The 26389-nt window shown below is 57.0% G+C and overlaps 1 protein-coding gene across 2 annotated transcripts in view; it reads right to left on the bottom strand.

Annotated features, from left to right (window-relative positions):
- The window catches only part of PAX5 (paired box 5), a 131740-nt gene extending 110138 nt beyond the window's left edge, over nt 1-21602 (bottom strand). The window contains exons 1-5 of one of the 2 annotated variants that reach the window (XM_030968636.1): nt 21508-21602; nt 14444-14609; nt 10007-10204; nt 5549-5613; nt 3489-3617 (exon numbers count right to left, since the gene is read on the bottom strand). In XM_030968636.1, the coding sequence (XP_030824496.1) occupies nt 3489-3617; nt 5549-5613; nt 10007-10204; nt 14444-14609; nt 21508-21553 (604 nt within the window). In that variant the 5' untranslated portion in view covers nt 21554-21602. Of the gene's footprint in view, nt 1-3488; nt 3618-5548; nt 5614-10006; nt 10205-14443; nt 14610-18593; nt 18804-21507 lie in introns of those variants that run through there. The other variant, XM_030968637.1, reaches the window with a different exon arrangement.
- Between the last annotated feature and the right edge of the window lie 4787 nt (nt 21603-26389).

Here is a 26389-nt window from a genome sequence, read left to right as displayed (position 1 = left end):
AAGAGCACAGGACCAGATTCCTCCTGCAGCCCCAGGCCAGCCCTGACAGCATCCCCAGCTGCAGCAGAGCACAGACAGCAGCTGCCTGCCCCGAAGGCAGAATTTGTGTCCAGGCGTGCCCAGGCTGAGCCCAGGCTGAGCAGCTCAGGCCCTCTGAGCCCAGCAAGCAGAGGGCTCTGCACAGGGTGCAGCATCACTACACCCAGCAGGTAGGGGCCAGCACCACCCATCCTCCCCTTGCTGTGAGCACTCTTGGCAAGGGCAGCAGGCACAGCATGGTTCCCACAGAGCACAGGCTCCTCAAGATGCCAGAGGCCTTTGCTGGAGGCGTGTCACTCTCCCATTGCGGCAGGCCCAGCACACAAGGAGATCCGGGTGAGAAGCACATCCCATGCCTCAGGCCTGCATTCTTGCTGCAGCATCCCTCTCAGCTGGCATGGCACAAACACAGCAATTGCTGTGCTTGCTCTGGGGCACGAGCCCTTCTGACACCTCTTCCACACCTGCACAGCCCTGCAGGATGGAGACCAGGGCTAGCAAAGGAAGGAGTGAAGGGAGAAGGAGGGTTGAGCCCTGCCTGGCCCTTCTTCCCCCATCATCCTCAGTGAATCCCCCAGAGCACTTATGGCCCAGCAACCTCTCTTGTCCCCAAAACAGGTCCTGACCCCAGTCTCCAATGCACTTGTGGACAAAAGTGTCTTTTGCTCTTTTCTCAGTGCTCGACGAGGACTGTTTAGCCCCACTTCAGAAAGCTCTGACTTTAAGACAGGAGATGCTCAGCACTTCCCAAAATGTGTCAGGTGTCCATCCTGAAATCAGCACTGCTCACCCGAGCAGCTGCCGCTGGTGCAGTGAAACCAGCCCCTACACACAGGCTGGCTGTCAGCACTGGATGGAGCACTCAGCTTGCTCTGACCAGGGGTCTTGCTGCCCTAAAACAGACCCTGCTGAGAGCAGGCACCCCGTCACGGTCACTCTGTGCACTCCTGCTGCCCATCTGCACCTCTACAACCCTCCCTGAGGTGCAGGCCTGGGCAAACCTGCCACCACTGCACCTGAGGAGGCAATGGGCAGGCAGAGGAGCCAGGAGGCTGCCCAGCATCCTCCACTGCTGAGGCTGCAGCAGCTGCCTTGTCTCACTGCACGACAGCCTGCTCCTCATGCCAGTCTCCAGTAGCATGTCCTTTAACCAAAAGTGAAAGCAAGTGATCCCCCACCAAGGCACATCTGCTCCAAGTCCCTATTACAGCAGGGGAAAAAATGACACCTTCAGCTATAAAAACCAATAAAGACTGTCTGATTTGGTTTGCCCCTGTTGCTACCCAGGAAGCTCCCCACTGGGTTAAATACTGGTGACATCTGCTAATAAAATGTCATGAGTGAGGAGAACAAAACTGATTACTGAATTATCTCAAGTGCTCAGTGCAGCTGGAAGGGCAAGTCCCTCGCACCTCACCCCCAGGCCGAGGGCAGCCACACATCTGTACAGCCCTGCACAGCCAGTGGCTCCAGGAACGTGTGCAGGGAGGCAGAGCAGCAGGCACTCACCTTCCACAGCTACAGACAAAGGACACAGCGCCAGGGGCTCTCTGGGGACAGAGCCTCCCCAGAGTCAGGAAACGGCTACATTAGCTCTGCCACCTGGGCACCCACATCCTCACACAGGCCAAAATCAGGTGGCATGCTTCTCCTTATATCAGAGGAATGTGTAGCAAGTACAGAGCCCTGGGACTCCTCCACGAGCACAATGCCCCTACCCAGACCCAGCCAGAAGGACCCTGTGGTAAGCAGGACAGGGAGGGTGCTATGGGTGCTCCTGGGGCTCCCCCCTAACAGCCAAAGATGCTGCAGGACCTGACTATGCCTCTCCAAACCTGCAGCCCTGAGCCTATTACAAAAGCAGTTTAAGCAGCCTGCTGAGGACAGCATTACTGTCCAGCCCAGGAGCTCAAACCCCATGACTCATCCTGCCAAACTGGGGGTTGCTTCAGCAATCACGGGCACATTTCTGAACGTGAGCTGAGAAAAGCTGAGAAGGTTCTCAGCTCTACTTCTGGAACTGCTTTTGCTTTTCAAGGAAACACTTAATCCTTTTCTCTGCAGTTAAAGCAGTATCTTCTGACTGACACCCAAAAAATGGCTCTGTGGCACAGGAGCCATTTGGTATCAGTACAGACAGCCTGTCTCCTGACCTGGCTGATAAAACATAAAACTTCTACCCTACCTGCTTTAATGCATATATTTAACTATGCATTTACAACCTAGATTTGGAAAAAAAAAGCAGGTGTACAATCACAGAATTAAGTAACAATCGTATATTTAGCAAGAACCTGAGCACAAAGAGCTTTATACTTCCACCATCAAATTAGTTCCCATGCAGCTGAAACTGGCCCCCCAGCCCCTTGCTGGTTCTCTCCCCATTCAGTACGTCTGGGTCCACTTTGCAACCTGACCATGTGTTTGCACTAAAGGATGCACGCGGCCCTGTTGGTACAGCTCAGGCACCAGGCTGCTGATTCTAGCTGTGTGTCCCCCAGGGGATGGGGGTGGGCTGGGGTGCCACTGCAGCTTCAGCCTGCCTGCACCAGAAGGGTTGGGGCAGCAAGGGGCAGGGGGCAGTGCTGGGATCTGGACCTGCTCTGCTTGCAGGGCACTGCTGGACCTGCACCAGCAGCAGGAGCTGAGGAACGTGGATGCTCCTCAGCAAGAGGCAGGAGGCTGATTCAGCAGGAAAGGTGGTCACCCCCCCTCCACCTGCCCTCTGCATCCTCAGCTGAGAAAGCCCCACTGCAGTTCTGGTGTCCCCTCTGCTATACAAATTGTGTCCACAGCCATGGCCTCAGCCTCTCTATGTAGGTCCTTCCAAAATGAAAGTAATGCTTTAAACTAAAGGTACATTAAAAAGACACCAGCAGGGAATTTCTCCTCATGTACCTTCCACTCCACCTCTGGTGCCTTTCTGTCTAAAACATTGTTTTCAGGAGGATGCAGAACAAAACAGGACCACACACTCTGTGCATCTGAGGAGTGTATCAACAATAACCAACCCCAACTGGACTGTGCTTACTCCCACCCTTCAAGGCTGACAAATGTCCCTGGTGAAGCAAGTCCTGGGAGAACCAGCACAGCAGATGTCTGTGCAGTTAATTTTCTGTCACTTTGCAGATACTTCCTACTTCAGGGAGAGACAGAGTCAACACAACTGCGTCTCTTCCCCTGTTTACTGGCAGGAGGAAAAAGTTCCACAGTGTGGAGGAAGGCTTGGCTCCAAACTGACACACTGCCATAGATTTCCAAAACCCCTGGAGAAGGCCCTGCTCCTGGCCACTGGGTCCCTGGGATGGGCCCTGGCTTGTGTGTGACCTTGGCAAAGTCCAGCTGCACCGCAGGGGATGTCCAGAGCCCCGTCACAGCACAGAGCCCCAGCACGCAGCCCTGCCCAGCCCTGCCCAGCGCAGCAGGCACTCCCCAAACCCAGCCCCTGCTACCTTCGTCCCGCTTGCGCTTGTTGCTCTCGGCGCCGGGGGAGGCGATGCCCAGGATCCCACTGATGGAGTAGGACGAGCCAGCAGAGTCGGTGCTCACGGAGGACACCTGGGTGACTGATCCTGTGGAGGCTGCAAGGCAAGGACAGGCAGTCAGCCACCAGCTCACCCAAAAGCCACTGGCCCCCGTGGTGTGAAGGAGGGCTGGGGCTCAGCTGGCCATCGTGGCCCCTGCGGCTCAGGAAGAGCCCTCACCCACGCCAGCCGTGCCCATGCACCCCAGCAGCATGCCGCAGCAGCCCGGGGCAGGGGTGGCAGGAGAGGCATGGCCAGCCCTTGCCCCATCACAAGGGGTTGGGTCTGTGTGCTGAGGGACAGGAGATGCTTTTCCTCAGCAGTCAGACACCCCATCTCACACAAGGCTCATGGAAAAGCTCATTGCCTGGGACAGCAGAGGCCCTCCAGGGACACAGCAGCCCAGCAAGGTGGGCAGAGCTTGCTGGGAGCACAGTCATGCACAGAGAGGAGCTGCCACAAGAGGGTACCCGGGACAGGACCCTCCCGGGAGTAGGGCACCCTGTGCCTGCTGCACTGTGCTGTCTGCGTCCTGTCAGACCACACCACTAGCCTCTGGCCATGGAGACCTTGCACACCTGCACTTGCCTAGGGATGGGTGGCTGAAAGACCCTGAGGTTCCCAGAAAAATGACCCAAATCCATTTTGCTTTGGAAGAGCCCTCAGGAAAGGGTCCTGTTTGTGTCCAGCAAGGGCAGTCACTCAAGGGCAGTGTGGATGTGCCAGATTGCACAGCAAACACTGCCCTCGTGATGTTGTGGGTGTCCAAGGCTTCACAGGAGCAGGCAGAGGAGCACCACCATCACCTCCATCAGCTTACAGGCTCAGCCTGTCCTGCCATGTCCTAGAAGTCACCACAAACCCCAAGGACAGGATGGGGGGTTACACATGTGGGACCACACCAAGACCCCAAGACAGGACTCACAGGGAGCAAACCCATGTCAGGAATCCATGATCCCTCTATCAACTCCAAGCTCCAAGAAAAAAGATTTTTCTTCCCTGTTCTTGACTTTTTCAAGAAGAGAAACACTTAAGCCACCACAGTGAGATAATGGGAGCTTTTCTTCCTCGAGATTGTTTTGGCATTTTCTGGAGAGAAAGGCTAAGGGCACAGGGTCAACAGCATGACTCCTCTGACAAACTGAAAAGGGGCAGGCTGCTCTGCACCTTCCCTCCCTTTCTCCCAGTACCAGCACGCCCTTGCCAAGAGAGGAGCAGCAAGCATTTCACCATATCACAGGTGACAACACAGAGGCAGAGAGAAACTAGGGCCCCCCACCACTTCCTATGAAGCAAGGGCTGACCAGTGCCCTGGTGGGTTTGATGGAACAGGGACAAGGAGAGAGCAGCCCCGAGCCCCTCCATCCCTGCTGCATTGCAGCACAGAAACACCCACCCTCCTCACAGAGACACTCAGCCAAGAGAAGGGTTGCGGTGCCTCAGCAGCCTGGGGGTCTCCTCTGGGTCACCCTCCACCAGCATCACCTCCCTCAGGCTGCAGCATCACTGCTCTGAGGATGAATTAAAAGTTTCAGAAAGTTTTGCTACCTCTTCACTCAAGACTGCAAGTGCACAAAGAACTATGGAAGGGATGGTTGATAGATGGAAAAAACACATTCAAAACTACTTACTGACTAATGATGCAGAAAATGTTATGAATAAGTATCCCTTTCTTGATTTATTACTTTAATTATCTGACATTCTATAGACCCCTATTAGTGGGGTTTTTTTGGTTTAGATTTCAATTTTCTGTCTCATGGTGAAAGCTATTTATCATAATAATCAGTAAAATTCAAAACCTTTTAGCAGTATTTATAAAATTCATTTACTATGTTCAGCCCTTGGAGAATGACAAAGAAGGCACATTAGCACGTGTGCTGAAGTGTTTTATGCAGAATTATCTGTCCATAAGAATGATTAAAAGTTCTTCAGAATATTTGTAATCCATTATTATTTTTTAATGTATTTTTAAAAAAAGTTTTCCTTACCTATGCTGTGACTGGAAGCCGGGACCTGCTGATTGGGTGGCTGCTGCACCTTGGTCCTTATGATCCTGTGAGTAATGTAAAAACATGACCACTTAGCCTTAGGCATGCAATGGCAGGAGGCATTAGACACTATTTTTTCAGTGCAGGACACCTACATCAATACAAAAAATGCCTTTCTGCATATGTTTCCCTCACCATTCACTGAAAGACCAGAGTTTGGCAGGTGGACGCAGGAGCACATCTGTGCCCCCAGCCCCAGCTGTTAGAGTCATCAGGGTGACATTCTACAGAGTCACAGAATGGTTTGGGTTGGAAGAGACAACAGCTGACAGCAGGTCACCTGTCCAACCTCCCTGCTCAAGCAAGGTCATCCCAGAGCAACCAACCAGGATCGCATCTGCATGGTTCTCAGCATGCTCCAGAGCCTGGTGTTTGGTGCCTTTGAGGACCTCTCTGCTGAGAGGACCAGTCCTCACTGCCCAGGAGAGAGAAACCCACAGCTGTCTGGGCAGCCAGCAGGCCAGCACCCCCTCCCCAGGGAGCTGGGACCTTCTGAGACCAACGCCCCAGCAGGCTGTGGTCTGGATGCTGGGACACATTTGCAAGGCTGTTCCAGGTTTGGCACTCGCATGGCTAGAGGCACTTGGACACCTCGGGAAAGGATCAGCTTAGCCAATTTTTTTTTTTTTTTTTATGTGTTGGCATAAATGCTAATCTTAAAAACTGAATGACCACATTTGCCATCACTGGGTACATGCAGTCATTGCTCTGATTGATAGTGACAGCAGTGAGAAAAAATTCAGAGACACGGGTAAAGCAGAAGGCACGTGTGGTGTGCAGGACAGAGGGTACCTGCCACGAGGGGAGATTCTGGGGACATGCTACACACATTATTGACCTGCCCACGTGCTAGGAAGAAAGCACAGACAGGGTCAGAAATGCCTCTGGAGATCTCAGGTGCAGCAGAACTGGAACAGGCTGGAAGGAACCGGCTCAGCACACACTGCCAGCCCCAGGCACTGTCACAGCAGCAATGCCAGAGTGAACACTGCCCCTCCGTGTGCCTGACAAACTCCATTCCTGCGGGAGGGGAGGGGAGGGGAGGGGGGAGGGGAGGGGGGAGGGGAGGGGAGGGAGGGGAGGGGGGGGGGGGGAGGGGGGGGGAGGGAGGGGGGGGGGGAGGGGAGGGGAGGGAGGGAGGGGAGGGGAGGGGAGGGGGGGAGGGAGGGGAGGGGAGGAGAGGGGAGGAGAGGAGGAGAGGAGAGGAGAGGGAGGAGGGAGAGGGAGGAGAGGAGAGGAGAGGAGGAGGAGAGGAGAGAGGAGAGGAGAGGAGAGGAGAGGAGAGGAGAGGAGAGGAGAGGAGAGGAGAGGAGAGGAGGAGAGGAGAGAGAGGAGAGGAGAGGAGAGGAGAGAGGAGAGGAGAGGAGAGGAGAGGAGAGGAGAGGAGAGGAGAGGAGAGGAGGAGAGAGAGAGGAGAGGAGAGGAGAGGAGAGGAGAGGAGAGGAGAGGAGAGGAGAGGAGAGGAGAGAGAGGAGAGGAGAGGGAGAGGAGAGGAGAGGAGAGGGAGGAGAGGAGAGGAGAGGAGAGGAGAGGAGAGGAGAGGAGAGGGCTGAACCTGCAGGAATTCACAGCAGCTCCTTGCTGGCAAGCCCCCCTAAGCAGGCCCAGGGAGCAGCACTGGTGACACCCAGCTCCATCCCAGAGAAGGATGCACTGCCATCCCCGTCCCCTCCCATTCCTGGAGGATCTGATGGAGGCTGCAGAGGTCTGGTCTGTCCACAAGGCATCTCCCAGCTGCCAGCCCCAGAATGGAGCTGCTGGGTGTCTGCACACCCAGGGGATTGGTTACAGCCACAGACCCAGAAGAGCCAGCCCAGTGAGAGGGGCAGGAACAGCTGGGACAGCAGAGAGACAGACCATGCGTGGTCCAACAGCCCACTGCACAGGGCTGCTGTGGTGAAGAAAGGGTGTCCAGGGCCTTCTGACACATAAACATCTTTATCTCTGGAGGAACGGAGACTGGAGCACTTGAAAGCAGCTGGACAGCTCTCAGCTGATTTGAGCAAAGCTAATCACAATGATTAATTAATTCTTAACCACACAGACTTGCTTCTGCTATTGAAGAGTGGCCTATTATTAAAATTAATGTTATTAATTAATAATAATTATTATTATTCACTCTTACATGGAGGCAGCATCTCAGATTTGTCTGCTGGAAGGCCCCCTCGATAGCAGGGATGAGCTGCAGGAGGCCATCCCCATAAACCCCAGTGTTCCACAGGAGCAGCATCAGCACCATGGGAGGGAACAACGGAGCCCTGACACCGTGGGGACAGGGACAGAGAGCCATGGGGACAGGGACAGAGAGCACATCTGGCACCATGGGGACAGGGACAGAGAGCCAGAGCAGGGCCTCTGTCCTCCCCATCCAGAAATGCACTTGCGGCAGGGCAGGAACCACTCAGCGAGACCAAGGCCCGGGTTTGTGCTGACCAGGCAGCCCCTCATTGGTACCTCAGTGGTGGACAAGGGTATTGGGGCAGGGGCTGCATCCTTTCCCCCCAGCAAAGCCCCAAAGTACACACTCAGTGTTAAATGTGAGGATAAACCCCACAGACTGCTGGAACTGCAGGATTTAGCATTAAAGGCAAGTGTTTTGATGTGAACTCCAGGTTCTTTGTCACATTGTTGCTCAGTCTGGGTTTTCACGGTGAGCTCCTAAGCTGGCAAAAACAATTCTCTGGGTAAACAGATTGACTCAAACACATTGCATGCATTTCTTAAAAGGGATTGCAAACCTTTGAGGAAAGGAGATCTTAGCCAGAGTCACAAGCAGATGAGAAAGAATTAGATTTACACACAAAACTTGTGACAGATCATGAACTGGGCTTCTGATACAAGGGCAGTAGGGCTGTGGGCATTATGAGTGTGGAAGCATACAAGGATACAGCAACAGGAACACGGAAACTGGCTCAAAATATGAGTGGGAGCTACTTAAATCTCCCTTTTCCCTAGAGCTGTGACTGCCTTTTTGGTAGTTTTTTGGAGGACATGGGACATTCTCCTACACAAGCAGAGGACTGCTTGTAACAGCCACGCTTCTCTCATGACTCGTTGACGTTAACAGAAGCAGAGCTTTTCCCTAGGTATTTGATATTTTCCTTTGGTTTTCCTGGTGTCTGTAATATTTCTCAAACCCTCTTTAAAGACACCATGTCCACAGAGTTACTGCATGATGCTCTGGAGCCCCCAAGGCAGGGGCTCCCAAGCAGCAAGGCTGCACATGAACTGACCCATTTTTTCTTTTAATTCCACCAACTCATGACTCGACATTTAGCCCATCAGGACAGAGGCTGCACTCTCCCCTAACGCTGGGGAAGCCACTCCGGCTACTCAAGCGGCAACTCCATGAATGCAAATCAGATTGGGATAGCCAATAAAGGAATATTGCATCAATTTATTTCACGTCTGGACACAAATGAGAGATTTTATAGCGAGCTGCATTCAAAGAATTTGCATGCAGTTACACAAGTGAAAATCATCTCACCGGCGTGGTGAGGAGGAAGCCCAGAACAGAGTGAAAATTAACAAACCCTGCCTGCCAGGGCCGTGGGTGCCCAAAAGCTCTGCTGCTCAAGTATTCATCTCTCACTGCTGCTCTGGCAGGGCTGGAGACGTCACGTAGTATTTCACTGGGTTTTTCCAGCCTTATACATCACTTGGCTCAGGGGGAACCGTGGCCACAGAAGATGTAATGGACAAGGCAGCAGGTTAGAGCCCCCAACCAGGCCTTCCATGAGCCCAGCCCTGACTTGCACAGCCATGGCAAAACACCCAAACATGGGACTCAGTCTCCAAATGAAATTCCCCTGCATTTTCACAAAAGCAGTTCCAGGCCACTTAAGTTCCCCAATACAAAAAGCAGGCAGTGAAAGCCCTCAGATACTACCAACCAAACTCCCCCATTGATATTCACACTGAACACAGGCCCGGCCAATGTCAGCAGCAGTCGGGTGTCAGGTGACAAAATGGAACCTCAGCCCCATGCCTTGGGTCCCTTTCTTACCCAGATGACTGCCACCCTACTCAATGGCCATCTGAGCTTCCCCTGGGCAAAGCCTGTCCCACTGAACCCTCACCCCACAGAGCAGAGCAGGGGCTTTGCTCGTAGCAAACACATAGGGTCATTCCCAGCAAGGAGCTCCGACTCTCAAACAGGGAAAGGATGGAAAAGAAGCCAAGGCTGGCAGAAGAACCCGCCCACGCCTAGGAAATCTTCATCATCTGTGCTGCTTCAGCACCGAGCTCAGCCCACAGCTGCTCCCAGGCCCAGGTGCCCTAAGGAAAGAGGTGAGGCTGCTTTTCTTACAAACGGCCCCAAACACCCAGTGCTACTCAAAGACAAAGCCATGTGACAGTGCTTCCATGCAGCATCCCACCGCAGAGCCACCACTTTACCTGTTAATGGAGCTGACACTGGGCACGGTGTCGTTGTCACACACTCGCTCAGCAAGGAGTCTGTCCCTGATTTCCCAGGCAAACATGGTGGGATTTTGGCGTTTGTACTCTGCAATTTTTTCAACGACTTTGGGTGTGGCGACCTTTGGTTTTGATCCTCCAATCACTCCAGGCTTAATACTCCCGGTTTCATAATACCTGGGACAACATCCAAAACAAAGCTTTGGTTATCACACACAGACAGAGAACATGCTCTGAGATTTATAGAGAACATCATTTCAAGGTAACCAAACCCCAGCAAATCCTGAGATACATCTTCACTTTCACATACGCATTTCCTGCCTGTGTGGTTCTTTATCACCTAATGGATTAACTTATAGTAATTGGAACTGGGCCTCAGGATACAATATATATTTTTCTGTAATAGCAAGACAAAAGAAACAACACAAGATTAAAGGGCATGCTGAGATCCAAAATTAACTGAAAATGTGCGTTATTAATCAGCAGTACTGGCAATAATAGAAACAAATCACACCAAAGACCACTTTTTGCAGTGGACTCTTCTGTAGCAAATTACTGTTTTTACAGAAATGCTGTCATTAATATCTACTGCTTGTTATGATTCAAAATGAAATCAACACTAGATATTGTATTTCATTTGCACCTCTGGAATAAATACACCAGCATATCTTTTTCCTGTTTTATGATTTTAGTATGTATATTATGGTTTTAATAGTTCCTGTTTTTCAAAATGTATCTTTTTCATCATTATGTTTTCAGTAGTTTCAATAACAAATTTGAGGGAAAGGGAGCTGCTCATGCTCTGGAGGGGTCCAGATGAAGCAGGGTTGGTTTCTGTGACCACCTCTTCCTCAGGTGCAGCATCTTCCCCACCACCAGCAGCTCTGCTGAAGCCAGAAAAGGTACCACCTTTCTGGTACCACCTTTCTCCACCCAGGAAAGGTGGAGAATGAGATCCCTAAAGCACTATAAATCTGACTGATTTTCCACATGTACATCACACAAGATCAACTTCTTTTGTTAGCTTTGCCATAACACACGGCAGCTGAGTTCCCTGGGCCCTGCCAGTCTCCCCCTTTAGTGTAGTCTTGACCCTGCTGTGAGGAGCAGAAGTCACATCTCACGTGCCGAGGGCCAGAACAGAGACCGAGAATGAGACTCGGCTCCTCCATACTGCAGTCAGGGCGTTCCACACAGGAGGCTCTCTCACAGCCCTGAACTCATTTGCATCTTGTGAATTTTCACATGACCAGATGAAAAATAAACCCCAACTAATAAGCTGCCACCCCGGCTGCCCTAATCCTGCACCCCCTTTCGCACGGAGCAGCCTCTCCCCCAGGTGCCCGCCGAGCTGCGCCCGCAGCAGCTCAGTCACAACTGCTCACTGCCCTGTGCCCCCATTCCTAGCTCAGAAAAAACTCACAAGCAGGAAGATAAGACTGCTTATTAATGTATTTTCCCTGCAACTATCTGACACAACCATTATACAAAAAAAAAAAAATTCTCCCATCTTTTGAGCCTGAGCAGAGCACAGTCTGCACAGCCAAAGTCTGCCTCCCTGCCTCCCTGAAACATGCAATCATGTTCATCAAATTTTTGCCTGGCTACCTCTTCTCAGTGTTTCTGGGAGAGCTCTGACACCAAATTGTTCACACATGTTCTCAGATACTTTGTGTGCAAATGTTGACTCAGGGCTACCAGCCTCCATGAGCCATTCATGCAACATCCATAATGGCAAGTGTTGAGTGTTAGAGATGGACTAACCCTCCTTCTGCCCCTAGATGCTATGAGCTTCAAGGCAGAGGGGAAAAATTTCGTTCCCCTTGCACTTCCACGAGGACATGACAAAACAATGGCAAACATGGCCCATAAACCTTCTAAAATCTTGCACCTCTACCCTTAAAACCTTGAGGCTGAGGTTGCTGGTGCTGCTTCTTTGAGGAGGATGTAGAACGCAGCCAGGGAACACTACAGACGCTACCAGACAACAACTCACAATTTTCTTAGATCAAGTCAAAATTGTGGATGTCACAAATGTTTCTTAGTGCTTCCTTGTGACAGTATCCAGGGCCAATGCCCTGCAGTCCTGGGCAGCCTGGCCAAGAGGAGCACTCCCAACAGGACAGGATGCTGTGCCTGTGCAGACCAGGCACGGCTTTCCCATGGCTGAGCCCACGCAGGAAAGCCAGAGAGGGCCCTCACCACCCCAGTGCTGCAGCTGTGATGAGCTCACTGGGGACAAAGCTCTGGGGCCTTCAGAGCAGCCAGAGCTCTCCTCTCTGGGCCCTTGAGCTCTGCCCACCTGCCCGCTCTCATGGCTCAGCCCAGGCACAGAGGAGCCCAAGGAAGGCTCACCCCGGTGCAGGATTGAGCCCAGATCCCTCCCTGCATGCAGGAGGGAGGGCATCACCCTGGGGACACGTGGGGACAGTCCTCACCCTGCCCTATCACAGACATCCCCCTCCTCTCCCCGGCAGCGAATCTGGGTGCAGACATGTTGTACTGCACTAAATTGCACAGTCACAAAGCCTGCAGGCTGCATGGCTCCAGCATTTCTGACTCCCATCCTCGTTTTAAAGGCAGAGATCGCTGCAGCCAGCACCATTCCATGCGCATCAGGTCAGGGCCTTTTGCTCCAGAGAGTTGCAAAGGCAGGTGTAGGGTGGGCACCACCACAGCACCTGCCTCTGAGGGTTAAGAGCTTCACTTGCCCTGCAACAGCTGGTTACCTGCCTCTGGATGGATTTTTAAAACTGCATCTAGTACTGAAAAATTCTGATAATAAAATTCCAAATGCAAGGATTTGTCATAAGGATTCCCATTTTTCACACGCATGCACACATGCAAGAAAACATATACACACAGAAATGCAATTACAGAGACATTTTACCCACTGTAATTATCAGTTAAGAAAATAATGAGCTATGAAATTCCAATTTATTGTTGACAACTTTCATGACAGAGCTCTGGAACCTCACTCTGAGCTCCATAGTGCAAATATACCTAACAGCAGACCTAATTGCCAGAAGTAAAACCATCAGACTTCTGCCTGGTGGATGAATACATTGCCTGTTTCCAAGCTGTGCGCTGGTCCTGATGGGAATTGGTGGCAGCTCCAATGCAACAGTGAGCACCACCAGCCAGACCCCACCAGCCAGGCGGGAGCAGGAGCTGTAACTGAGTGAAACAGCCCGTGGTGGGCAGCACAAAGCTCATGGAAAGTTGTCTCTACACCAGCTCTCGGTGTTTGTGTTCTCAAAACCCCAGAAGTGCATGTAGGCTGCAGGGAAGGCACATCCCTGTGAGGAAGGGTTGAGAGGGGAAGCAGGAGCGCCGAGGGCATGTGCGAAACTGGGACCTGTGATCCTGACAGACCTGAACACTGACACAGGCACTGACTGATCAACACATCCCCTGCGTGTTGCTATAAATTAAATGCCTTTAATTGTCTTTGCAGCTATGCTATGTTTGTAAGGAACTGGGAAAAAATTTAAAATAAAAATAGTGAAATGCTAAACAATGAAATTAACTGTGAAATCACAACAAACAACTCAATAATTAACTTTTCCAGATGATAAAGAAAAACGCTTTGTAAAAAAAAAATATTCCCCTTAATATAAGTTGCCGAAGTCTGTAAGAATACCTGGGGTTCAAAACCATTTGAAAATGGTAATTTACACAAATTAAGTTTAGGTTTGTTACAGAAGATTAAGAAATCAAAAAGGGAAAAAGCAAGCATGGTATTTTTTACCTGAATCTACACCAAATTTTAAACAGCCATCAGGAATAATATTAATTCAGAGTTTAATATCCTGTTGCCATAGTGTTTGGAGCAGCTCTTGGCCAAACAGAGAGCCACTCCCAAAGTAGCCAAAATATCTTTAAGATGGGTAGTAGTTACTCATGGTGTTCTGTGCTCTTTTAATCCAGTAGAAGACTGGAAAAAGATGTTTGATTATAAACAGTGGGATAGATTGCAGAATAGCTTGCATGAATGCATGTGCCGCAATATTGATGAAATATAAAATGATAATATTGTTTAAAAGGAGTTCTACTCAGGAAGAAAAACAAGTAATTTCCACAACTTCTACTTTGTTCACATTTTGCTGAATATGACTCCTAGATTTCCCTTCCTGTTCAGAGCAGACAGGTGCAGGACATGCACTACATATATATATGTAGCAAATACTCATGGCGTTCTGCACTTCATATTAGGACTAGAAGCTGTGACGGGGGCTAACAAGACCCACGGATATTGGCTGTTTCTTTCCACACCAGACACATAAAACCCGACTCCTCGGGAAGTCGCTCCCCTCCCTGCACTGCTCGCCTGTCCCCGTTTGTTGGCAGCCTCTAGCTCCGGGGCTGGCACCGGCGCTTCTGACGGACACGGAAGGATTCGCCGTCCCCCTTTACCTGCCGAGTATTTTGCTGACACAGCCGTGACTGACGCGGAGCTGCCGGGAGATGTCACACGGCCGGACCCCTTGGTGGGCGAGCTCCACGATCCTTTGGCGAACGACATCTGGGAGAGGGCGGCCGTTCACAAAAACACCCCCCAGCTGATTCACGCCTCCATGTCCTGCAACACACGGGGAGGGGGAGAGGACAAGAGCTGTGAGAGAGTTCCAGCTGCCTCGGCATGGCAGAACCTCCACCCCCCGAACCGCCTCCCCAGAACCGGCCCGATTTCCCCCGGAGCAGCGGGGAGGTGACCTCAGCGCCGCAATGGCACTGGCTGTGAGGAGGGGAGGGCCCTCCTGCCCGAGGGGGAAACGGCCCCGGGGAAGCCCTCGGTGACGCCCGGCACCGGAGCAGCCTCCTCCCGGAGCCGCGCCAGCGCCGCCGCCAGCTCGGGGCAGGCCCGGAGCCGTCCCGGGGAGCGGAGGCTCCTCGGAGCCACAAACAAGGCTGGGTGGTCACCCAGCCCACATACTGCCTCTGCCTAAGCACAGGGAGACACCTGAAATTAAACACGCCGTGTTTTGTTTGGGTTTTCCCCAGATGCCTTGAATTAATCAGGTGGGGGAAGGGGAAAAGAAAGAGAGAAAGAAAGAGAAAAAAAGGGAGAGAAGGAGAGAGACAGAGAGACAGACAGAAAGAAAGAAAGACAGAGAGACAGAAAGACAGATATTCTGCTCCTAGAATTTACAGCTATCTTTGCTGATATTGTGATCTCACAAATAAAACATGAACACTTGGGCAAGCCTAGTGTATGACTCATTTTTGAGCAGATTTTCACTGTTCACGTTTAGCAAAGCGAATTATATATCTGATGGGATCCAGGACCCACTTGGAGGAATAGCGGTGAAGCTGTGTAAACCCCATGAACACACATTAATCCCTCGTACTAGAAGGTAATATAATTAACCCTTATGTTGTTATTCATCTGACTACTTATATTACAGAGGGATAGAGAAGCTAAAAACAAGCCATAGAGATAGTATAGATGCCAATTCTGTAACAAAAGTAATACAGAAAATGTCTGCTTAAGAGGAATTGGAACTGTACTGACTAAGCTGGCAAGCCAAATGCCTCAGCGTTTAAAAAAATTTATACAGAGCTATTTTTATTTTAACCTTGTTATTTCACTATTGATAAACTGCTGTCAAACTTCGCAAACAGCTTTTAACATTATAAGGGCACATAATGAACCCGCACGGAATAGGCGATGTTCAAGGCTGTGGCGAGCAGACAGGAGCCTGCTGTGCCCTCAGTGGAGCGGGAGAGGCGGACTCTGCCAGCGGCCTGCGCTTCCCTGCGTGCCCGGGAGCGCACAGCGGCACTGGGACCCTGCCCCGGTCCGTGCCCGGGACGCCGAGACTCGGGTGAGACAGCTCCGCGGAGGCAAACGGGACCTGCCCGGAACGAGACCTCGGCTCCGCAGGGCTCTGAGTGCGAGGAATCGCGCACAGTTTGAGTGGGAAGATCCTGGAGTGGTGATCGGGCAGGGGAGGGAGGAGAGGAAGGAAGGAGAGGAAGGAGAGGAGGAAGGAAGGGGAGGGAGGGAGGGAGGGAGGGAGGGAGGAGGAAGGAAGGAAGGAAGGAAGGAAGGAAGGAAGAGGAAGAAGAAGGAAGGAAGGAAGGAAGGAAGAAGGAAGGAAAAGGAAGGAAGGAAGGAAGGAAGGAAGGAAGGAAGGAAGGAAGGAAGGAAGGAAGGAAGGAAGGAAGGAAGGAAGGAAGGAAGGAAGGAAGGAAGGAAGGAAGGAAGGAAATGAGAGAAAAATAATAAGAAACGAAAAGAAAGGGAAAGAACAGGAAGAAAAGGGTAGAGAAGGCATCATTAAGACGTGCCTTCCTCAGGGAAGGAGCCGACTTTACCCATGGAGCCCGTCCCCAGTCCCCGGAGTCTGGCGGGAACCGGGCCTGCCCAGGCCGGGAGCATGGACCCTCCAGGCGCCGGAAACAAAGGCTGAGGCCAGGGCTGTCCCTTCCTCAAACCCGCCACAGCCCTGGGCAGCGGCATCGGCGCCGAGCCCGGCTCCTGCCCGCCTGGGCCTCCCTGCCGGGGTCGCGCTCCCCGGCAGCTGCGGACCGGGGGCCCCGTCGGGCCGGGGGCTGCTGGAGCGGCGGGGAAACCGAGCTCCGTCCGCGCCTCGGTGCGGGGAGGAGGCAGCCGCCCCTGCCCTCCGCAGGGATGGGGGACGGGCAGAGGCTCGGGGGCTATTTCGGGAGCGGCAGCCCCGAGGAGGGCTCCGCGGGCCTAACCCAGAGCCATGGCGCAGCCGGCCGGGCGCGGAGTGAGGGGAAGCGAAGGGAGGCCGTCCTGGGGACCCGCCGACCCAGCGGGTCGGGGCCGCTCCGATCATGCCCAGCCCGCCTCGTCGTCCTCGCGTCCCTGGACGGAGGCGGCAAGGGGCTCTGCCCACGCGGGACGAGGAAGCAGCGGGAACCGGCGCCAGGAGGGACCGAAATCTCGCTCCGGACTGCCCCGGCCCCGGCCACCGCTCCCCGTGGCCGTGCTGCCCCCTCGCTCCTCCCGCTGCCGCCGGCTCCCCGTTCTCCTCTGCTTTTTTTCAATGGGGTCCCGACCCCACGTGCACCCTCACGCCCCCGAGAAGCCGCGGGTCCGGAGATCCGGAGATCGTTTGGCAGCAAATGACCTCGGAGGCTTCCCGGCCGCGGTTGGGACCGGAAAAAAGGCACCGGCGTTTTGGTTTTATTCCTTCTGTTTGCCCAGAAATTCCTGAGGACGACATGGACTTTCCAGAGCCGCGAGCGCCGGCAGAGGCGCCGCTGAAACCCGCCGCGGCCGCTGCCGCCTGGGCTGTCCGGCCCCGCACGGGGAGCCCGTGCTCCGCGGGCTCCCGTGGGCTCCGTGGGCTGCGTGTCCGCTCGCCGCCCACCGGGGCAAGGGGCGCTCGGCGGCGGGGACTCCGCGCCCGCCCCCAGCCCGCCCCGCACCGCGCGCTTCCCGACCTCAAAGTTCGCCTTTGACAAAAAGTGAATCGGTTTAATGCCAGGAGAGAAATAAACAAACGCGGAGGTCGAGCGCTTCACTGCCTGAGAGGGAAAGTCCGCTTTCACGGGGGCGCAGAGCCCGCCACCGGCCAGCGCCCCAGCTCCGCACGACCCCAGAAATGGAGCGCCGGGAAGAGGGACGGGAAATGGGCCGATGAAAGGCGAGCGCGGGGAGGACAAGGGAGAGAGGGAGGGAATCTCCAGCTCCGGAGCTCGGCGGTTTATTTTGCAAACAAATTTCTTTGAGCCAAAAGGCTGCGGCGCACCGGGAAATGAGATTAGTTCTACCTTAAATTCCCTCGCAATCTCTCGCCGTAATGCAGCGTTTAACTCGCCTTGAGAGAAGATGTCATTTCACATAACACTGTGCTAATGGATAAGTCTTCCCCGACCTCTCAAGCACAACAAATCTCGGGCGAACCCATCGCGCACGACCTGTTAACTTCACCGGCTGCCCGCTCCGCCGCCCCACGCCGCGATCGTGACCCCATTCTTCGGGGTTTAAAAAGACAAAAGTCTTCCCTCCGGCCCCGCTCCTCGCATTTCGCATTAGCTCAATTTGTTCAAGGTTTTGGGGGACTTCTATTTGTTTGTTTAGGGGTTTTGGTTGTTAAGGGTTTGGTTTTGTTTGTTTGTTTGTTTTTCTTTATTTCCAATTAACGAATTTCAAAATGTTGCAAAAGAGAAAGAATATCGTGCAGCAAACTTTTCCGTTCGTCGGAAATACCTGGCGGCTTTTTTCCCGAATATTTGATTTAGGGAGAGAAATAAGCATATGCACATACATGTAATATCTGTGTATTCATCTATGTACACCAGCGCGCGTCCGTATGAACTGATGGCTGTGCATACGTCTGGAGACGTGTTTATACATCCATCCGTACAGATACACACACGCGCGGTGACATCGGCTCCTTCTCCGCGGGAAAACAGCCCCGCACCGGCCGCTCCCGCAGCCCCGCTCCGCCGGCCGGCCGGCCGTGCGCCGGCACCCCGATCCTGCCCGGGCGACAACGTCGGCGGGCAGCCCGGCCCGGCCGCGGACGGAGACGATCGCGCGGAGCACGTCGCGGCCGCTCAGACAAGTTGAAGGGCAGGCACTTACTGTGCATCGCTGCGAACGGGTCGTGCTTACAGTGTATTTCCATCGGAGCGGTCCGGGGCCGGGCGACCTCGCCGAGCTGATCTCGATTCGCCGGCGGCGCTCGGGTTTCGGGCTGAGGGAGGGAGCCCGCGAAAAAGGACGGAGACCGACCAAAACCGAACAAACAAATAAAAAAAAACCAAACCAACACATAAAACAAAACAAAACAAACAAACAAACAAAAAAAAAAAAAAAAAAAAAAAACTAAAACCAAACGAAACAAACAAAAAAAAAAAAAAAAAAAAAAAAAAGGGGAAAAAAAAGGAAAAAAGGGAAAGACGACCAAAAAGGGGTGAAAAATAAAATAGAACAAAATCCCTCAAAAAGCGAAGAGTCCTGCCGCGTGACGGGTCGCGGTATCCAAGAGCGCCGGCCAAACGCGGCTCCCGAGCCGCTCGCAGCCTCCGGAGGCTCCGTCGGGGGGCCGCGGAGCGGCCGCGCCGGGCTCAGCCCCTGGCCTCAGCCGCTCCGCGGGCGGCTGCCGATGCGCAGCACCCACCGCCGGGATCCGGGGCGTTACTGGGCGCGGAGAGGGGCGAGCGCCTCTGTCCGGCGGACCGGAGCCCAGCGCTGCCCGCCCGACGGCTCTTTGTGCTGGCGGTGCCGGCGGCTGCGCGGCGGCGGCGGCGGCCGAGGCGGGCGGCGGCGGGGGCGGGCGCCCCGTCCGCGGGGCTCGGTCCCGGGGCGGTGGCGCTGCTCCGCCTGTGCCGCCCCCGCCGCGCCGCTCGCAGCAACTCGCGGCGCCGGGCGGGGCGGCGGCGGTGGGCGAGGGGAGCGGCGGGGGAAGGTGTGCGAGAGGGCGGGGAGCGGGATGGGGGCCGGGCTCGCCGCGGCCCCGCGGGACCGGGCCGCCCCGTCAGCGGCCGCCGTCCGACCTGGGGCGCCGGCGCGGCGCGACCATCGCTGCCCGCCCGCCCGCCCGCCCGCCCGCCGGCCGGGGCCGCGGCGCCCCTCCCCTCTGTCTGTCCGTCCTCCCTCCCCTCCGCCCGCCGTGGGCCGCCGGGGCGGCGGCGCCTGGCTGGCTCGGGCGGTGCGCCCGGCGCGCTGCCGGCCGCCGGCGGCCGCGGGGGTTGTGGCGGGCGGCGGAGGCGGGGCGGGGCCGGGCGGGGCGGGGCCGGGCGCGGCGGGGGGGCCGGGACCAGCCCCGCCCCGCGGCCCCGCGGCCCGCGCGCAGCGCGCGCGGAGAGGGGCGGCGGGCGGCGCTTCAGCACCGCGCGGAGGGACAGCGGCGGGGGCGGGGCCCGCCCGTCACTCAGCACCGCGGCCAATCGCAAAGTTAACCTGCCGGCGTCCCGCATTGGTCGCCGAGCGCCGGCGCTGCCTATTGGCGGGCATCGAGCCAATAAAGGAAGGTGGGCGTGGCCGCGGGGCGGTGGGGGCGCAGCCACTCGTGACCCAGCCGTGGGTGGGTCCCGCCGGGGGTGCGAGCCCGGACCCCCGACGGCCCGGCCCGGCCCGGCCCGGCCCGGCCCGTGCTGCTCCGCCGGCCCGACGCCGCTCCCCTGGCCCTTGGTCTCCCCGACGGCCGGACGGCGCGTGTCGGGACCGTGGGTCCCGGCACCCGCGGGAGCCCGGGCCGCGGTCAGCGAAGTTCTCGGCCGGCTCGTCCTGCCCGCGGTCGCGCTGGGGCTCGGCGGCGCCGCGCCCAGCAGCGGCGGGCTCCCCCTCAGGCCGCCGCGCCCGCGGGTCCCGCCCTGCGGCGGTACTGCCCCGGCCGAGCCCCTGACGGAGGCCCGGCCAGTCTGTCTCGCCGCACGGGTGACCCGGCGGCGGGGCACAGCCCGCCGCGCCGGCGGCCTGCCCGGGCCCCGCCGCACCGTGTTCTCCCACGGGGATCTTTGTGGGGACGCGGGTGCGGGAGAGCTCAGCCTGAGACGGGGCGAGACCTTCCGGTCCCGCTGAACCGTTTAGGTCACGGCGGCAGCGGGGCCGTGCCCCGGCCCGTCCTTGGGCCGCGCGGGGCCGGTGTCCGCTGCGGACGGGCGGGCGCGGGCCGAGTTTTCGTTGAAGTCGAAACTGGGGGGCGCGGCCGGGGCGCAGCGCGGAGCCGGCACGGCGTCCGGCCGAAGCACGGCGAGGGCCGATCCCCGCGCAACCCCGCAGCCCAGCCCGGGCCGTCGGGCGGCTCTCCCTGCTGCCGCTCGGCTCCTCGGCTCGGGGCCGCCGTCGGGGATGGCGGGCAGGCTGGGCCCGGCGCGGAGGGGACGAGCGGGCAAGCGAGACCGGCTCACATCCTGCCCGGCCCCAGTCCCTGCCATGACCCCCCTGTTCTCCTCCTGCTTGTCGCTCACCAGGTACTGAGGTGAAGACCCCTCGGCCCAGCTCTTTACAGGGGCCAGAGGCGCAGAGGCTTTGGAGCGCCTTGTCACGGGGCCCCGGCCCGTCCTCGTTATCCTGCCAGGCCCAGGCAGCGCTGTCGGTGCTGCTGCCCCTGCGGCCATCCCCGCTCCCGGCCGCCTCCGCCGCGCCATGAAATGCTTTATCGATTAAACGATTATTCAGGCGATTTAACTAATAAAAGGCCCCATCGATCGCTTCGAAATTACATTCCGCCACCGAGCCGCCAGGCCGCCTCCGCGCCCTCCGCCGCCCGCGCCGCCGCCGCGCTGCCCGCGGGGACGCCGTGACGGGGCTCGGCAGCCTCCGGCCAGTGCCCGGTGCCTGTGCCACTGCCCGCCTGCCGCAGCGCGGGGCACACGGACACCAGGGTGCCTCTCCACGGCTGGCGGAGCTCTCGGCAGCCCGCCGCCGCCCCGACGGCCTCGCGGGGAGCTGGTCCCACCCCGCCCGGTTCGCCTCGCGTCCCCGCTCACGTCGGCGCCCCCCTTGTCCGCGGAGCCGCCGGGCTCCCCGCAGCCCCTGGCCCGAGTCCCACCTGTGCGGCCGGCTCGGGATGTCGCGTAGGTTTTCTCCAGCTCCATTCCGGCTCTTCAGGACTTGGGGAAACGGAGGCAAGAAAAAGTTTCCACGTCGTATTGCAACCTCTTCCTTTTCCCTCTTTCTTTTTTTCTTTTCTTTTTATTGTTTTGTCTTCTCTTCTCTTTTCTTGTATTTTCCGTTTTTCTTTTCCTCCTTTCTGTTTTCTTGTCTTTTCTTCTTTATTTTTTCCCCTTCTTTCTTTTCTTTATTTTCCTTCTTTATTTTTTCTCTTTTTTTCCTTTCCTTTTTTTTTTTTTTTTTGTGAGGGGCTCTCTCAGGTTGGAATAATTCAACTCTTCCGCTCCCCGCCGAGCTTTTGCAGCTGATCACTGAGCTGAAACTAAACGTTTTAGGTGGAAAAAAGCCTCTGAAGGAACCGTGAAATGATTAAGAAACTAAAGAGCTCCTCGCCATGTGAGATCATGTCCTGTTCTCTAAAACATCACAAGATGTCCCCAGACGCAGCCAAAACCCAGGAAAACTCTGACATGTTCTGTAGCAGGAATCAAAGTTTGCTCGCAGCCGGCCGCCCCCCGAGCGCTCCGCCGCCCCGGCGGCGGCGGCGGCACCTGCCCGTTCTGCCTCCGCTGCCCCAACCTGTCACCAACTTTTCAGCAGACCGACTTCCCCTTCCCGGGCCGGGGTGACGCTGCCGCCCCCGGGGCCGCGCTCCCCGCCGGGCCGGGCCGGGCCGCCGCAGGGGCGGGACAGGGAGCCGTCTGCGGGAGAGAGCCTCGCATCCCTCCGGGCCTGCCCTGCCCTTCCCTGCCCCGCGCCCCTCGGCCAGGGACAGCCCCTGGACTGCGGCGGGCACCGGAGAGCAACGGCCCGGTGGAAGCGCGGCGGGCCCTGGGCAGGATTTTCCCGGCCCGGGGGGGCTTCACTCGGGCTTCCTCCCCCCGTACCTCCCGTTCACGTGGCGGATGCAGACCCACGGCCGCGAGTGAGGGTGGGGAGAGTTAAAGGGAAAAAAATCACGCGGCTTCGACCGCTCCCAAGTTTATTGGTTTATTTTTCAGCAAAACGACTGTGGGGGGAAGGGGGAAATAGCAGCCTTTTCCAAAGGGCAAAACAAATTTCGGCTCCAAGCTGGCGGGCAGTCCCGCTTCTCGCGCCCACCAGCGCCTGCAGCCACGCGCCCGCGCACACCCGCGCCCCGAGCCCCTCTCCCACGGAACCCGCCGCGACACGGAACCGATCCGCTGGCGTGGGCGCAGGTGGGCTCCGCTCTGCTCCCCTGCCCGAGCTTCCCGGTCTGCCCCACGGCCGCCGTGATGTCGAGCAAGGGGCAGCGGGGTTCGGGAGCGGGCACACGGCCGGTGCCCGTGCGCGCAGCGGCCCGCGGAGCCCCGCTCGGGGTGCTGCCGGTCCGGGGGCTGTGCCGGGGGTAGAGACGCGAGGCCAACGAAGGGGCTCTCTCCCGCTGACTCGCCCGGCACAGCCTTGCCACCCCCACCACGCCGGCCCCGCTGAGCGCTAACATGGACACAACTCTGTTTCCACACTCTATTTTTTCCCTCCCGGCCATCCCTCCGCCTTCGACGCAGTCGCATCCTAAGACCGGCGGCCTCACGGGGTTCCGCGGCTGGGCTGGGCCCGGCCCTACGGGACCGCCGGCCGCCCGGCTCCGAAAGTGAGGCCGACTGTGGCCTCTCTCCCTTTTGCTACCCTTCCCACCAAGCTCTCTTCGCTCTCAATTTCTTACACAGAAACAGCCTCGCCGGAGCTTTCCGCCGGCTCGCCCTGAAACGCGACCTGCCGCTCCGGGGTGGGGGGCTCTTCGCTGGGGGAGGTGCCCCCACAGAAGCGGCGCAAATGCGGGGCAGACCCCGAGTCCCTTTCTCGTCCCTTGGCGCTCGCCTCGCCTCTCCCGGCCGAGCTGGCCTCGGCAACGCGAGCAGCGCGGCGGAGCTCCTCTGACCTCACGTAGGGAAAGGAACGAAAACCAGTTTATTGTCCTAAAAACAGGCTGCAGGGCTCCCGCCTCCCCTCCCGCCACCCGACACGGCCTGAGAGAGACCATGGGGGAGCGGCGGCGCGGCCGCAGCGGGGCAGGCCAGGCTCCACGCGTGTGCCAGCGCGGCCGTGGCTGCGGAGACGTGCGAGCACCGGCCCGCGTGGGCCCGCGGGCTCAGCAGCTCTGCGGCGTGCGCAGCTCTGCGGGATGGGAGAGCAGGAGCCGTCCCCAGCCGCTGTGCCGCGTGGCGGGGCCGCGCGGGCTACCCCCGGTGCCGCTCGGCCATCCCCGCTGCCGCGCTAACGAAAGCAAGGCGGCGGCTGAGGCGGGGAGCGGCCCTCCTCGCCCCTGGCCAGCGGGGCAGGGCCGGGACCCGCTCTGCCGGCCCCGCGGTGACCCCCGGAGCGCGGCTGCGGGACCCCGGCGCGCCCAGCCCCGACCCCGCGGTGCCGGGACCGGCGTCTGAGGCCCGGTGCGAGGGCCGGCGGCTCACGGACGCCGGGAAGAAGCCGCTGCTGTGTCCAGGCAGGGGCAGTGCCTTGGGAGCCGGCAGGGCTGGGGGCTGCCAGGAGCCCCACAGGACGGTCCCTGGAAAATGCTCCGCTCTCAGCAGAGCAGCATCTGAGGGGGCACAGACACGTGCCACGGCAGAAATCCCCGGGGAAGCGGGTCTCGGGGTCAGATCACCCCGACGCTGCGGCCACAGCCGAGGGCCCCCGACGTTGGCATGTTCCGGAGCACGCTGTGGAGCGACGCTGTGCTTTCTGCACGCGGAAGGGTAAAAGCACAGCGAGGAGGAAAAAAAACGTGGCTCAGCAGAATTCTGGGTTTGGAGTTTTCCTAGGACAGTTATTGTTTCCTGCCCTCAGTGAAGAGAGGAGATCACGAACCCGGGCCAACCTTTTGTCCTTTTATATCTGATGCATAACGTTAGGACGTGAAGGGTTATCCTCCCATCCTACAACGCTCGCACTCGTCCTGCGACGCCCGAGACTGCGAGGGGCTTGGCCTAACACCTGTCACCCAAAACACCTTGAGCGGCCGGAGCAGAGCGCCTCGCTTCCCCAGGTACTGGCCTCAGCTGCTCCGAGAGCTGTCTCCTCTCCCCGTATTTGAGGGGGTTGGAGGGGCACAGGTTGCAGGGAGCACCCGAAGACACGCACCACCTTTACAGTTACCTGCATTTTCTCATATTTGTGTAAAGCACATCGACACCAAAGACGGGAGAGGGGGAGCGCTGCTACAAATTCTACCAATTCAGTTCCGTTGGGCAGCATTAGGGGAAGGGGGGAGGGAGGAGGGAAGGTGCGGCGGGGAGTGCTGCTGATTTGGAAATAGCCAGTGCTCCTCTGCAGCACTACAGTCTCTTTTTCCTCCGATGTCTGTCGTTTTAAATTCAAAGCAGAGATCTATCAGCGATCCTGGCCCAGTGTGTTCCCAGAGAAAAAGTCACATCTGAGATGGGCATGCTAATTAGACCGAAGCAATTTAAAAGGTGTTCGGTGGGCAGTGCTGTAAAGTTGAGAGCGCTTAGGTACTTTAATATCGTGAGTGATCTTTACAAGAGCTGTGCACGGAAAGCCATCAGAAAAAGAGGTTTGGAAGAGGAGCTGGTCCACACGGAGGAAGTGTGCTGTCCCCTCAGACAGTGATTTTTGCCGCTGGACATGAACGACGGGAGGTGCTGAGTGTCCTGCCCGGACTCCATGCCCCTGTCCCGCCTAGTCAGTACAGAGAGAAGCCAGAGCCGAGGCAGCACAGCTGACAAAAGCAGCGGGTTTTATTTTTGAGAGCGTGAGAGGAGGGCAGGAAATTATGAGAGACTTCTCTTTTTCAGCCAATATTCATAACTATTTTTCTTTCCTCTCACCTACCAGTAAGTTCTGTCTCAGCTGTGCTGCCAGTTGCCTCATTGTCGTTGGTGTATTCCCAGGGGTCTTTCTGCGGCGCAGTCCACAGAGTCACTCCCAGCACCATGACTGAGTGAAATGCTTTTCTAAAAGACCTGCACGGAGCTTTTCTGTCTGGCACTCGGAGGCCTGCTCCCCTTGCTGGCCCTTAGGACTATTTTTCTCCAGTCCACCACCATACTGACTGGGGCCTGCCTGGTTTTGGATATAAACCTGTGTCGAAGCAGAAGTTAGCCTTCTTTATCACAGCAATGAATACCCCAAACCTATTTCATCAGCCTAGTGTAGAAGTTCTCAGGATTGCAATGAACACTTCAGTCTCCTCCCTCAGTCACTTTCACTGATCTCGAATGTGGTTGCTTTGATAGTTAAAAAGACACGGTTTTAAAAGTCAGCTTTGCAGAACCTTCTGCCTGGTCAAATGCTTGCTTCACAGCTGAAAATGTGCCAGGATCCAAGGGAGGCCAAGCCCCACCAGGTGCAGGCTTCTAGGTCTTCCGGAGAGCTCTGCGCGGAGCCCCACGGTATGCTCTGAGATTACTGCAGGAAGGCGGTGGAGCGAGGGCCGGGCCTCCCGGGAGCGCAGCAGCATGCTCGGGCCATCAGAGGCCCGGCAGCTCGGGCTTCCCCGGCCTCTGCACAGCGGCCGCTCCTTCAGACCCGGGAAGGGCGAGGGAGCGCACCGCCCGCCCGAGAGCTGGAGCGGCCCTCGGGGCAGCCCCCGGAGGAAATGTGCTCGCTCGGATGCAGCGGCAGCGGCGGGATGAGCGCTGCCTGTGTGACCAACGCACAGCGGAGGAAAGGCTCCTGAGGCTCTCCGGGGGTCTGTGGATAGAGAGCAGCCCTAGGGAAAGGGGGGAGAGGGGCCAAACTGCTGATTCCTTTGCTGGTCGGAAGGTGCCGCGGAGTGCCTAGGGACTGCAGAGGTCTGGGCAGAGCACAGAGCAGGAATTGAACCTTCGCAGCTGTAG

The sequence above is a fragment of the Camarhynchus parvulus genome, chromosome Z (genome assembly GCF_901933205.1).
Source record: "Camarhynchus parvulus chromosome Z, STF_HiC, whole genome shotgun sequence".
Classification (NCBI taxonomy): Eukaryota; Metazoa; Chordata; class Aves; order Passeriformes; family Thraupidae; genus Camarhynchus; species Camarhynchus parvulus.
This window is presented reverse-complemented; position numbering and strand designations above follow the sequence as displayed.